The sequence below is a fragment of the Malurus melanocephalus genome, unplaced genomic scaffold (assembly GCF_030028575.1).
Source record: "Malurus melanocephalus ecotype Western Australia unplaced genomic scaffold, MMel_1.1 scaffold_75, whole genome shotgun sequence".
NCBI classification, from domain to species: domain Eukaryota; kingdom Metazoa; phylum Chordata; class Aves; order Passeriformes; family Maluridae; genus Malurus; species Malurus melanocephalus.
Window position 1 is genome coordinate 1,432,239 of NW_026623307.1, and position 11,413 is coordinate 1,443,651.

The following is an 11,413-nucleotide window of genomic DNA, read 5'->3' on the forward strand; positions in this document are numbered from 1 at the left end:
ATCCCATCCCATCCCATCCCATCCCATCCCATCCCATCCCATCCCCTAACCGCTGTCTCTCCCACGGGCCAGGCCCAGGTCACAGCCTATCCCAAGGCCAAACGCGTCCGCATTTCCATTGTGGTAAGCTGCAGCCAATCGCAGCCTGGGCACAACTCCTGCCAGCCAATCAGAGCCTGGCAGGAGTTCTCTGAACCAATCAGGGGCCTGGCAAGATTCTCCTTGGCCAATCACATTGGGCCTGTGTCTGTGCAGTCCATCTSAGATGGTTACGATTCTGTCCAACCRATCCTGGTGTGCATTCTCCCTGTCCCAATCATTCCCAGGAATCGGGACACGGAGCCTCCCAGCCATGACAACCCTGGGATCTGCCCACTTTGCTCAGCCAATCACAGCACACCTTGCATTCTCTCCACCAATCACAAGCTTGGCTTGTCCAACCGTGGCCAATCAGGGTGTGACCGATGTCCTGTTGACCAATCATGTTACTTGACCTGCCTGCACCCTGCCTGCACCCTGCCTGTACCCTGCCCGTGCCCGTGCCCTGCCCGCAGCCGGTGTGCGCACGCACCGCCTGCTGCCCTCCAGGCTGCTCCAACACGTTTCTCTTGCAGGAGGARATGATTCTGGGTGACAAGATGACCCCAGCAGAGGTGAGGGGGTGGGCAGGGACAGGCAGGACCCTCCTGTTTACAGGGATCCCAGACATCCCAAAGGGATGTGCCAAGGAATGAGGTGGGCGTGGGGAGGTAAGGAGTGGAGGACCCAGATTTCTCCAAAAGACCGGGTGTAGGAAGGGTGGGTGGGCCCTTGCTGGCACCTGTGGGGAGGCCATAATGCTCACCGTGCCCAATGGCACGTCCACAGATCCTGGAGTGGGAAGAACAGCAGCTGGACCAGGTGGTGGACTTCAGCAGTGCCAAGATCGACCCCGCGCCCTTCCAGCTGGTGGAGCACACCTCACTGCACAAGGTGCGCCCACACCCCACCCCAGACCCCTGCCCACGCCCTCCAGACCCCCAACTCAACTCCCTCTTCCTGCAGACCCACACCATCTTCTCTCTGCTGGGCCTGGACCACGCATTTGTCACCAGCATTGGGCGACTGGTGGGCATGGTGTCCCTCAAGGAGGTAAGCAGGGGTGGGGAGGCTGGAGGGGCACAGGGGACCACCTGCAGATGTTTACCCATGGTTTTGGGGTGCCCACAGCTGCGCAAGGCCATCGAGGGCTCGCTGACCGGCAAGGGGGTGAAGGTGCGCCCGCCGCTCGCCAGCTTCCGCGACAGCACCGCCAGCACCACCGARGCCGACACCACCGCCCTGCGCCAGCTCTGGGACCGCCACCAGCACCACCACATGCCCCGCGAGGCTGGTCCTGGGGGCGACGATGATGACGACAGCCCCAAGGGCCAGTGAGACCCTTGAGATCCCCCTCCCACGTCCCCAGAAGCCACAGGGGCCCCCTGGCAGGTGCTGGGGGTTGCMCGCCCCGAGCCCACTGACGCCAAGCTCAGCACAGGAGTGGGCACCCTCAATCCAGTGCCACTGCCCCCTCCCTGTGCTGGGGACCAGCTRAATGCCCCCCAGCCATCCCCTGCTCCCCAGCTACCTGCCAGATCTTGGGGCTTCCCACTTCGCTACCTCTGCACCCCCCAGCCCCTGGTGCCCCCCCCAGAATGGCCACTGCCCTCATCCCCTCTGTGGGCACCACAAAGTCCCTGCTCGGGGTGGCACAGGGTGGGGAGAGGGGCATCAGGTTGGGGTGTCCACGGGGACATGGTTGGGCGCTGCCCCCTGTGCTCAGCACCTCATAGCTGGGAACAGTGGGTCCTGCTGCCTGTCTGCCATGCACCCCTCCCCATGTAAATACAGAGATTTTTATATTAATTTAATAAAAGGACTTTATAAACAGAGCCAGAGCACTGAGGGGCTGCAGGTAGAGAGCGGCACAGCCGGTGGACTGCGGGGTGGCTGAGCTGAGCTGAGCTTCACCACAGCCTGGGGTTGGCATCACTTTGGGCAAGGAGCCTTTTGTCACGCGGTGCCACTCACAGCGTGGCCTCGCTGCGGTACAGCGGGGGCTGCCCAGGGCTGGTGCTGCCRCGGCGCCGGGCAGTGATGACCAGCGTGCCGGCCTCAGTGAGGGTGCAGCTCACAGACAGCGGGTCCGTGTCCTCCGGCAGCTGGCACTTGTGGGTGAAGGTGTCACAGACAGTGCCATCATCGGCCACCTGCAGGGAGGCAGCACCGGTGCAACGGAACGCGGCGTGGCAGGGTGGTACTCAACACATTCCCAGTTATCCCAGTGCTTCTAATGGGGCAACTCCCAGTCACCCTGGCTCCAGCAGGGAGCTCAGCAGGGATGATCCCAGAGACTCAGGGACAGTTCCCAGTTACCCCATTGCCTGGGGTAAGTAGGTCCTACCTGCCCAAGTCTTGGCTTGTGGGGTGATTTCCAGCTACCCCAGTGGCAGCAGGGACTGTTCCCAATTGCCACCTCCAGCAGAGAAGGCAATGGAGCAGGAGTTCCCCATTGTCCCACTGTTCGTGAGGACAGTTCCCAGTTACCCCATTGCCTGGGGTAAGTAGGTCCTACCTGCCCAAGTCTTGGCTTGTGGGGTGATTTCCAGCTACCCCAGTGGCAGCAGGGACTGTTCCCAATTGCCACCTCCAGCAGAGAAGGCAATGCAGCAGGAGTTCCCCGTTGCCCCACTCTCTCCCCATTGCCCCACTCTCCATGAGGACAGTTCCCARTTACCCCAGTACAGGAGAGGTGCAGTAGAGCAGGGCCTACGTGTTGTCCCATCACTAGAGCACAGATCCCAGTACCCCAGGGCCAGCAAGGGCTACTCCCAGTGACCACCCTGCCCCCACCACCCGCAGGAGGGATTGTCATGGGCAAGACCCTCGCTCTGCCACGACCAGGGGGGATGCTGCCCCTCGGGTGCCTCACCTTTTCTGCCTGGATGGCGACGTGGCAGTTGGAMGTGGTCACCACAATGTCAGGGGGCTCGAACTGGCTGACGTCGGCCACCACTTGGTAGGTGTCACCCTGGGCACGCACCCAGGTGCCCAGGCTGCAGGGGTACATGGCGCCTGGGGACTCTGTGGGCATTGGAGGGCAGCTGGGCATGGGCACACGGTGCCATGGGGCTGGGGTGCAGGGGAGTGTAGGGGAGTCTGGTGGCAATAGGGGAGGGAGGGCTGGGGGCAGCGGTGACAGTGGGAGTTTGGGGATGTTGAAGGTGCTGGGGGATTGCGGGGGGACCTGGGAGCCCCAGGGTATGGGGGTACTGGGTGACCTGGAGGGGTGCTGGGTCATCTGAGGGCTCTGGGAGATTCTGGGGGCAGTGGAAAACCTGAGGACAGCAGGAGAAGAGCACAGGAGACCAAAGACACTGGGGATGACCAGGAAACTCTGGGGCAAGTGGGATGGGRCAGGAGAGCACTGGAGTTACTGGGGGTGTACAAGAAAGGGAGGCCTAGCCGGTGACATCAAAGGGCACAGGGGCACAGGGGAGCTGAGGATGTAAGGGCAGCTGSGATGGTCTGGGTCAGGGGGGAAAAGCTACGGAGGATTCTGGGGATAAAAGGAGGATCTAAAGGGTCTGGAGAGGAGGGAGCAGGCAGCACAGAGGTCCTGGGGACAGCAGGGACGCTGGATTTACTGGGGACTTACAAGGTGAYCACAAAAGCCCTTGGTGAGTAAGAGCTGGAGGACAGTCCAGAGAGCCATGGGGTACTTGGGGAGCAGCCAGGGATCCCCTCCAAGCGCTCCCAACCTGTGCYGGGGGGAGTATCCCCCACTGTCCCCAGACACCGATCATCTGGCTAGCCCTCAGGTGAGCCATCCCCAGGGTAGCAGGGTCCCCCCACCCTCCGTGCCCTGTACCTGGGTACCCAAACGCCTCATGTGCCCGCGCCCCAAAGGGTCCGTGCCGCCGGTCMCCCTCGAAGCGGGGCTCGCCGTGCCCCTGCCCGTAGGTGCTGAGGAGCTCGGCACGGTACGTGGTGGCCGAGCTGAGCGATGCCATGGCGCCTGCTGCCCGCGCCCCCCAAGGCCCTGCCGTGGGGAGGGTCCAGCCGCCCGCCAGCCACCACCGCCAGATGCCCATAATTAGGCACCCCGTCCGTAGGAATGCGAGATAAGGGACGAGGCCTCCGTCACCCTGTGGGGCCGCAGAGGGGGATGCATCCCTGCCACCGCTGGCCTGCCACCCCCCGGCCTCCCGGGGAGGAGGTGGCCCCGCCACCCGCAAGAAGAGGCGCCCGGTGCAGCGCTCACACGATTGACTTTATTCAAGACCTGGCAGGATGGAGGAGGGGGTGCCATAGCGTGGGCACCCCACAGATACTCCGCAGGTACCGCCGCAGCGGGGCGGGGGGCTCAGGCAGCTCCCACAGCTATGCACACGCGTGCACATGCCCATGCGCTCCCAGGTGTGCACATGCACACACACACAGAGCAAAGCCCCCACCCATCCGCAGGCACCCCCAGCCCGTCCCCGTGCCGTGGGGAGCATCCCCGGGGATGGTGGCAGGTGGCAGGGAGCCATCGGTGTGGTGTCGGCCCCGCTGGCTCCTGCAGCCCCTCACAGCTYGGGGCCAGCCCCACAGTGGACACCCCATGGCAGGGACGGGGAACGGGAGCTGTGCCCGGCAGGGGTTGATGGGGGTGCTGGGGGGTGCAGGGGAGCAGTGGGTGCTGGGGGGCACCTCGGGGTGCAGGGCCAAGGGACAGTGGCAGGGCTGGGCGAGGAGCAGCATGCAGGGGGAGAGTGGCCCCACGAAAACACRTGCCATGCGGGAAGGGGCGCACAAGCGTTGGCAAAAACTGGCATTCCTCCCCCAAACGACGTGCCTGGAACCCCTCACACGGGCTTGGGGGGTTCCCGATGGGGGGGTGCCACCCCCAGCCAGGACAGGGGGGGCAGGTCGCCCTTCGTGTAGGCACTTGGTTCCCTGCGAGGAGTGARTGGCTGTTGACGGAGACATCGGTCCCGCTTCCAACCTCCTCTCTCTACCCTGCATTGCCTCACAGCAGATTGGGGTCCCTGGCTGGGCTGAGCCCCGTGCTGCAGGGCTGGTGGGGTGGTGCTGTCCTGGTGGCCCAAAGTCCCCAGCCTGAGGGCCCAAACCCACCCGGCCCTGCAGTTCTTTCAGTGCCAGCCCCATGCACGTATGAAAGGATAGAAAATCCCAGCACCGCGCACACCCACAGCCCCCCGGCACCCCCACAGCACCCTCCAGCAGCTCCATGCTCCAAGGCAGCAGTTCACAGTTTTAAACTCGGTCCAATAAAAGTTGGCCAGGGAGAGAGGAGAAGAGCCCTTCCCACAGCAAAACCCCCACCACCACGCTGGCTCGGGGTGGTAGAGGCACCACAGGATGCTTGGAGAGTTTCAGCCATGCCATTGTGGGGGAGGGAACTGTGCCCAAAAGGGGAGCCCAGGGTGGCTTGGGGGAGAACATGCGAACGACCAGCCCCACTTATTTAGTCTTGTCAGTTTYTGGGGGCACATCTGGGCATCAGGGAAGGGGACGGACCCCCCCATGCCCTTCCCTGTGCCCCTTCCCTGCTCTCATGCAAAAATCCAGGAGGGCAACGATGTGGCCAAGCAGGGCTGGGGCACGGTGGGGGCGCACTGGCTGGGGGGGCTGCAGCGGCCCCCTGAACCCCTCCTGCGCCCCGATAGCGAGGGGGAGCAGMGGCAGGGCCTGTCCCTCACCCAGCGCGGGGTCTGGCCAGAGGGCTTCGGCAGGGGAGCTGGACCCCCACCAGGAGAGGCAGGGCACCCCAGGAGGCATCAGGGCTCTTCGGCCTCCTCCTCCTCCTCCAGCGATGCCACCCCGGAGGAGGCGACGTCAGAGATTTTCCGGCGGAGCGGGAAGTCCTTGCTCAGCACCACCTCGTCCTCCGTGGGCGAGAGACAGGCTTCGGCGTAGGACACGGAGTAGAGGGAGTCCTGGCACCGGAGCCGTGCCAGGCCCCGCAAGGCACTTTGGCTGGCTGGGGGCGGAAGCTTGGGCAGCAGCAGGTCCTCGCCCCCCAGGGAGCCCAGCAGTTTGGCAGTGAGTTCGGAGGGGGACACCATCTCCAGGCTGCAGAGGCTGGAGCAGAGAGTCTCAGGGGAGAGGGTGTGCGAGGAGTCGCTCTCAGGCTCGCAGGAGCCGTGCCGCACGCCCAGCTGGCACAGGTGGCCCTGCAGCAGGTCTCGCAGCAGCGCGCTGGCGGGCAGCGTGCCAGTCAGCTCTGTGGGAAACCAGGATGCCTGGGGTCAGTCCAGRGATGAAGGCACCAGGGGTGTCAGCTGCCCCCTGCCCTGTGCCCCGCAGGTTGGGAGCAGCCCCGTGCCTGCCTGCGTGCACGGCCCTGGTGACCTCCAAACGAAAAGCAAAACACTTTCTGGCACCAGGGAGGTATTGCATTTAAGGCCTTCTGCATCCCTGGCTCAGGCACTGTTTGCCACGGTGCCAGGCAGGGSCAGTGCGCTGTATGGGGGTGGCCAGGCTGGGCAGTGGCAGCAGTGGCACCCCGTTCATTTCACCCACACCAGCCATGGCACAACTCGCCCACTCCCCACGGCGCTTACCAGTGGGCTGGGAGCTCTCTGTGGAGGGCACGAAGTCCTCGTCGTAGGACTCGTCGTTGGAGTCGTCCCCATCCACTGAGGACCAGGCTCGCAGCTTGGCCTCAGCGATGGCAAACTGTTCTGCCACTCCTGGCACGGGACAGGCACGGGTCAAACACACGCACAGAGGAGCCCCCAACATCCCAGCACCCTGGCACCTCTGTGCCCATAGTGCCATGGGATGGATGGATGGATGGATGGATGGATGGATGGATGGATGGATGGATGGATGGATGGATGGATGGATGGATGGATGGATGGATGGATGGAGATAACCCATCCCAACGCCCCTGCCCTGGGCCACAGTGGGGACCATGCCCAGTGGCCATGCCCGTGGTGCCCACCAGCAGCGAATCGCGCCTCCTGCTCGCCCTCGCTCAGGTGGCAGTAGGAGTTGAAGGCGCTCTCCAGGGCGGAAGGTGACTCCACAGGCTTACACCAGCCCTTCCACTCRATGAGGTGGGCGACACGGCCCTGTGCCATGGCCGTCGGCTTTGTCACGTGCTCCTTCACCACCTGTGAGATACCTATAGGAGGTACCCCCATGTCAGCATGCCCTAAGGCAGCCCAAGCTCTCTCCATAGAGCCCATGACCCTGGGACCCAGCACACCCTGCCTCCAGCCCACGGGACCTGGCACCTACATGCCCCCCTCTTGGGTGCCACCAGGGACCCCTTGAGCRCCCCAAACTCCAGACGGTGACTCCCAGGCCTTTCCCAAGAGGCTCAGACCCCTCACCTCAGGAGAACTCCCTTTCCCAGATGAGCCCCTGGGTGAGCARTTACCGTGCAGCGAGGAGCGGGCCAGGGCAGCAATCTCCTGGATGGTCAGCGCGCGCCGTGACTTGGGCAGCATCTCGACAGTGTCCTCAACATTGACCTGCCAGAGKGAGCAGGGTGGTCACAGCCCCGACACCACTCCCCTTTTGAGGGCCCCACACACCAGGAGGGGGCTTGGCCACTCGGTGGAGCCCSGGGTGTTGGTGCACACRCACATTACAGGCACAGGTGTGTGCRGAGGGATGGTCACAGCAAGGCACCCGTGCCCCTGTGCACGCTGCCACGATTCCAGCACAGTCGTACGCTGACACTGCCAACACACCTACACACGCCTGCTGGGGTTCCACACGTGCATGCACACATACAYACACAGAGGCACTCAAATACACCAGCTGACCATAAACACACACCTGCACACTCACACCTGAACTCACTGCACGCACACACACCTGTGTGCGCTCACACGTGTGCGTGCCCCGTGCTGCTTGGTGCCACTATGCCCTCCCCAGCTTGTGCACACACATGTGCACATGTGAAACCGCCACAGCCCGGCTCCCCAGCTCCCGCTCCCTGGCAGCACACGCCATGCCAGGACATCCTGCTCYATGTCCCAGTTGCTATCCCGGCCATGCCAGGCCCTGAGCCCATGGCCACGGGGGAAGCGATGTGGGATTTGGAGGCGCGCAACAAATTGCATTGCCATGGCAACGAGGCACCGTGGACTGATTTCTCCCAGGATACAGCCCGGCTCATGGCTGACGTCAGAGCAGCCCCGAGCCACTGCGAGCTGGCAGGGCCATGGCCAGGACGGGTGCCCCGCCATCGGGCACCGGCACACGGATCCGTCTGTTGGGCACGACCGGGCTCAGCGGTACCTGGAGGAAGTCCTGGCTGTCGAAGGAGGCCTGGCGCACCAGCCGGGGCAGCGGGCGGGCGGCACTCAGGGGTGACAGTGCYTTCACCTCCTTCCACTCCACACACAGCGTCGTGTCCACGGCCACTGCAGGAAGAGCCRAGGCCAACCTCAGCGCCTCCGTTTGCCCCGCGGCCCTCTCGGTCCCCCATCCACTGACCCTGTGGCAGCAGCTTCTTGTCCAGTCTGAGACCAGACACAACTCGTTGCTGCAGCACCGGTGACTCACGCCCGGGCAACTCTTCYGCCTGTGTCAGCGGTAACGCACGGCCCCAGCCTGGCACTGGGGACCAGGCGCCCGTCCCAGCTTGGCAGCTGCTCTGGGAGGGATGGGGGCAGCTGGACCAGGCTGGACCGGGCCGGGTGCTCGGTGTGTGTGGAAGAAGGCAGCCCTGGGTTATGCTTGCGGGGGAGCTGCTGCTCCTCCGCTATCTCCAAAATCCCCCTCTCTAATTCCCCACTTCTGGGTCAGGAAGGAAAGGAGCAAGAAGGGATAGCATCAGTAAAAGAAGCTGCACCTATCCTTGGCCGCAATAGCTTGACCTCCTGGCACTGGCATCCCGAGCAGATGGGTGCCCCCACCCTCGGGCACTGACTCCCAAGCTGGGGAGTCTCCTGTCCATGCAGTTCCCATAAAAAGCTATTGTCAAAGGGGCCAAGGTGGGGTATCCCTCAAGAGCCTCGTTCCCCCTGCACCGAGGTGGGCCTGGCTGACGTAAACCAGCTGTGAGGTGGGATATAAGGAAGCTCAAAAGCGCTGCCTCCCACCCGCTTCGGAGGGTACACCCTGGCTTCCTTGGGAAATTGCAGAGAGGATCGCCCCCACTCCCAGCTGTGGGCAGGGGCACCCTGTGGTGACATCCTAGCAACAACACCCCCAGGGCCCCTCCAGCATGTCTGCAACACTCTCAACACTGTCCTAGCCCCCACCAACCGAGCCTCCAGAACACCCTCCAGTCACAGCCCCCATCCCTCCTGCAGCACCCCGGGACAATGGCAGCACCCGCGCTGCACCCCACACACTGCAGCAAACCCCTGCCAGGCCCCATAGCACTGCCTCCAAAGCCCCCCAAACAACTCTACCTCTCTCATAGCAACCCCATAACTGCTCAGGACTCTGAGCAGCATCCCAGTCCCACACTCCCTTTGCAGCCCCCTTGCACCCCCACCCCCACCCTCCAGCTCCCGCAGAGCCGAAGCCCAGCCACTCGAATCTCCCCAGCCTCTTCACATCTGCAAGCCCCCATATCTCCCCACACTCCCTTGGCCACCCAGCTGTCCCAGAGATGCATCCTCAGCTCCCAAACTGCCACCCATCTATAGCCCCCATCACCCTACATGTACCCAAGTCCTCCAGAGCCCTCAAGCTCTCTGTATACACAACACRCTTAGATACCCCTGTTCTCTCTGTGTACGCCCCCACCTCTATAATTCCCTCTACCCCACAGCCCTCACATCCTCCCAATCCCCTTACACTGCCACTCCATCCCCTGGATTCTCCTCAGCTCCCTGCTGCCCACCTCTCCATATCCCCCGACACCCCAATCGAATCTCTTCCATCCTCTCGGCCGCCCCCAAGAGCCCCCGCACACCCCCCTCTCCATCTTCAAGTTCCCCTAACACCCTCCATGCCTTAGGACCCCAGGCCCCCGGTGCCATCCCGGTGCCGCTCACCCACCGATTGTGGTTTTGGAGCCGATGCAGCCCATGCTCCCGGGGGGGCCCCGGTGCGGGCACTACCGCCGGCTCCGCGCCGCCCACATCGCCCCCTGACCGCATGGGCGGCCCCGGACAGCGCCCGCGCCCCGCTGGAGCCGCTGTCGGGCCGGGCCGGGCCGCGGTACCGAAACCCCGAGCGATGCTGGAGCTGCGAGCGGTGCCTGCGCCGGGCCGGGGAGCAGCACGTCCAGAGACGTCACTGCTGGGGGAGGAAGAGGAGGGAGAGGGGGAGGCGGGAGGAAAAGGAGGAGAATGTGCGGGAGGGAGGCTGAGAAAGAGGAGGCGGAGGGGGATGAAGGATGAGGGAGAGGGAAGAAGGGGAAAACGGGGAAGAGGGAGGCCGGGAAGAAGAGAAGGGGAGAGGAGGAGAGAGGTGAAGGGGGGATGAAGGCAACCAGGGAGGATGAAGGAAGAGGGGGGCTGAAGGAAGAGGAAGAGGGGGACGGAGGAAGAGGAGGGGGCGCGGGGAGGAGGAGGATGCACGGAGGAAGAGGAGGGGGCTGAGGAGGAGGGGAAGAAGTCCGGGCACCGCGGAGAGCGCCGTGCCAGCACCGCGGACAGCGCCGCCCCGCCCGGCCCCAACCCCCGTGTGCCCCCCGGGGGGACAAGGGACAGGGACCCCGCAGCAACAGGGCACCCCTCAGCCCCAGCCCTGCCTGCCCCCGCCCTCTGCCGAGGGCCTGGTTGTGCGGGAGAGAGCACACAGCCTCTGGCAGAGCCTCCCACCCCGATGGAACTGGGCTGGGGACAGGTGGGTGCAGGCTTTGGAACATCACGGCTGACAGCAACATCCTCTGCAGGAGATCCAGGCCGGCGCTGATGGGGCAGCCGCTGTTGATGCTGAAACCTGCTGATGGCAGTTAACGCTGTGGCGCCTCTCCCCTGGCACGGGAGGGCACTGCTGGGTGCCACCCTCTCTCCCCCTTGGCAAGCAGGTTACCCAAGAGCTCAAAGGGTCTCCCTCCCTCAYTACTCACTGGTTCCCAGTCAGGGGGAGCTCCTGCCCAGTCCCCATCCCCAGGCCTTYCCCTGCCAACTGCTTCCCAGCATTAGTGCTGCCAGGGCTGAAGCTCAGACAGATCAGCCTCTAATCTGGGGAACAGCCTCCAGTTAATTATTCTGTACCCTCTGGGCCATGGCCAGGGTGACTCAGCAAGAGGCAGMCCAAGGCAGCCAAGACCAGCCTCCRGCCCCAAGAGGGTCCAGCCTCTGTCCCCAGCAGGGATATCCCACAGCAGAACACCAGCTGTGTCCTATCTCCACGCCAACTGCAAGACATGGCAGCAAAGGGCTGATAGAAAAATGCCCTCCCWTGCRGGAAGGTGTAGGGGGAGTGGTTCCRCCACTCGTGCCTGTGGAAAAAGGGACAT

At 63.9% G+C, this 11,413-nt stretch overlaps 3 protein-coding genes across 4 annotated transcripts in view; 1 reads left to right on the plus strand and 2 right to left on the minus strand.

The window, feature by feature from the left end:
* The window catches only part of CLCN2 (chloride voltage-gated channel 2), a 12,718-nt gene extending 10,805 nt beyond the window's left edge, over positions 1–1,913 (plus strand). Inside the window, exons 20-24 of one of the 2 annotated variants that reach the window (XM_057367118.1) lie at positions 73–123; positions 615–653; positions 868–972; positions 1,045–1,131; positions 1,210–1,913. In XM_057367118.1, the coding sequence (XP_057223101.1) occupies positions 73–123; positions 615–653; positions 868–972; positions 1,045–1,131; positions 1,210–1,416 (489 nt within the window). In that variant the 3' untranslated portion in view covers positions 1,417–1,913. The remainder of the gene's footprint in view (positions 1–72; positions 124–614; positions 654–867; positions 973–1,044; positions 1,132–1,209) is intronic. The other variant, XM_057367117.1, reaches the window with a different exon arrangement.
* Positions 1,914–2,048: 135 nt separating this feature from the next.
* Positions 2,049–4,034, minus strand: LOC130574115 (heat shock protein beta-7-like). Its single transcript, XM_057367124.1, has 3 exons — positions 3,893–4,034; positions 2,954–3,105; positions 2,049–2,231 (listed from the first exon to the last, which is right to left on the minus strand). The coding sequence occupies exons 1-3, from the start codon at positions 4,032–4,034 to the stop codon at positions 2,049–2,051; spliced, it is 477 nt and encodes a 158-aa protein (XP_057223107.1).
* Positions 4,035–4,283: 249 nt separating this feature from the next.
* On the minus strand, positions 4,284–10,479 carry FAM131A (family with sequence similarity 131 member A). The gene is given in 7 exon segments (XM_057367119.1): positions 4,284–6,253; positions 6,594–6,722; positions 6,977–7,159; positions 7,418–7,511; positions 8,287–8,411; positions 10,003–10,046; positions 10,048–10,479. Coding segments are annotated over 7 exon segments (1,077 nt in total). The 5' UTR covers positions 10,104–10,479; the 3' UTR covers positions 4,284–5,807.
* Positions 10,480–11,413: the final 934 nt, after the last annotated feature.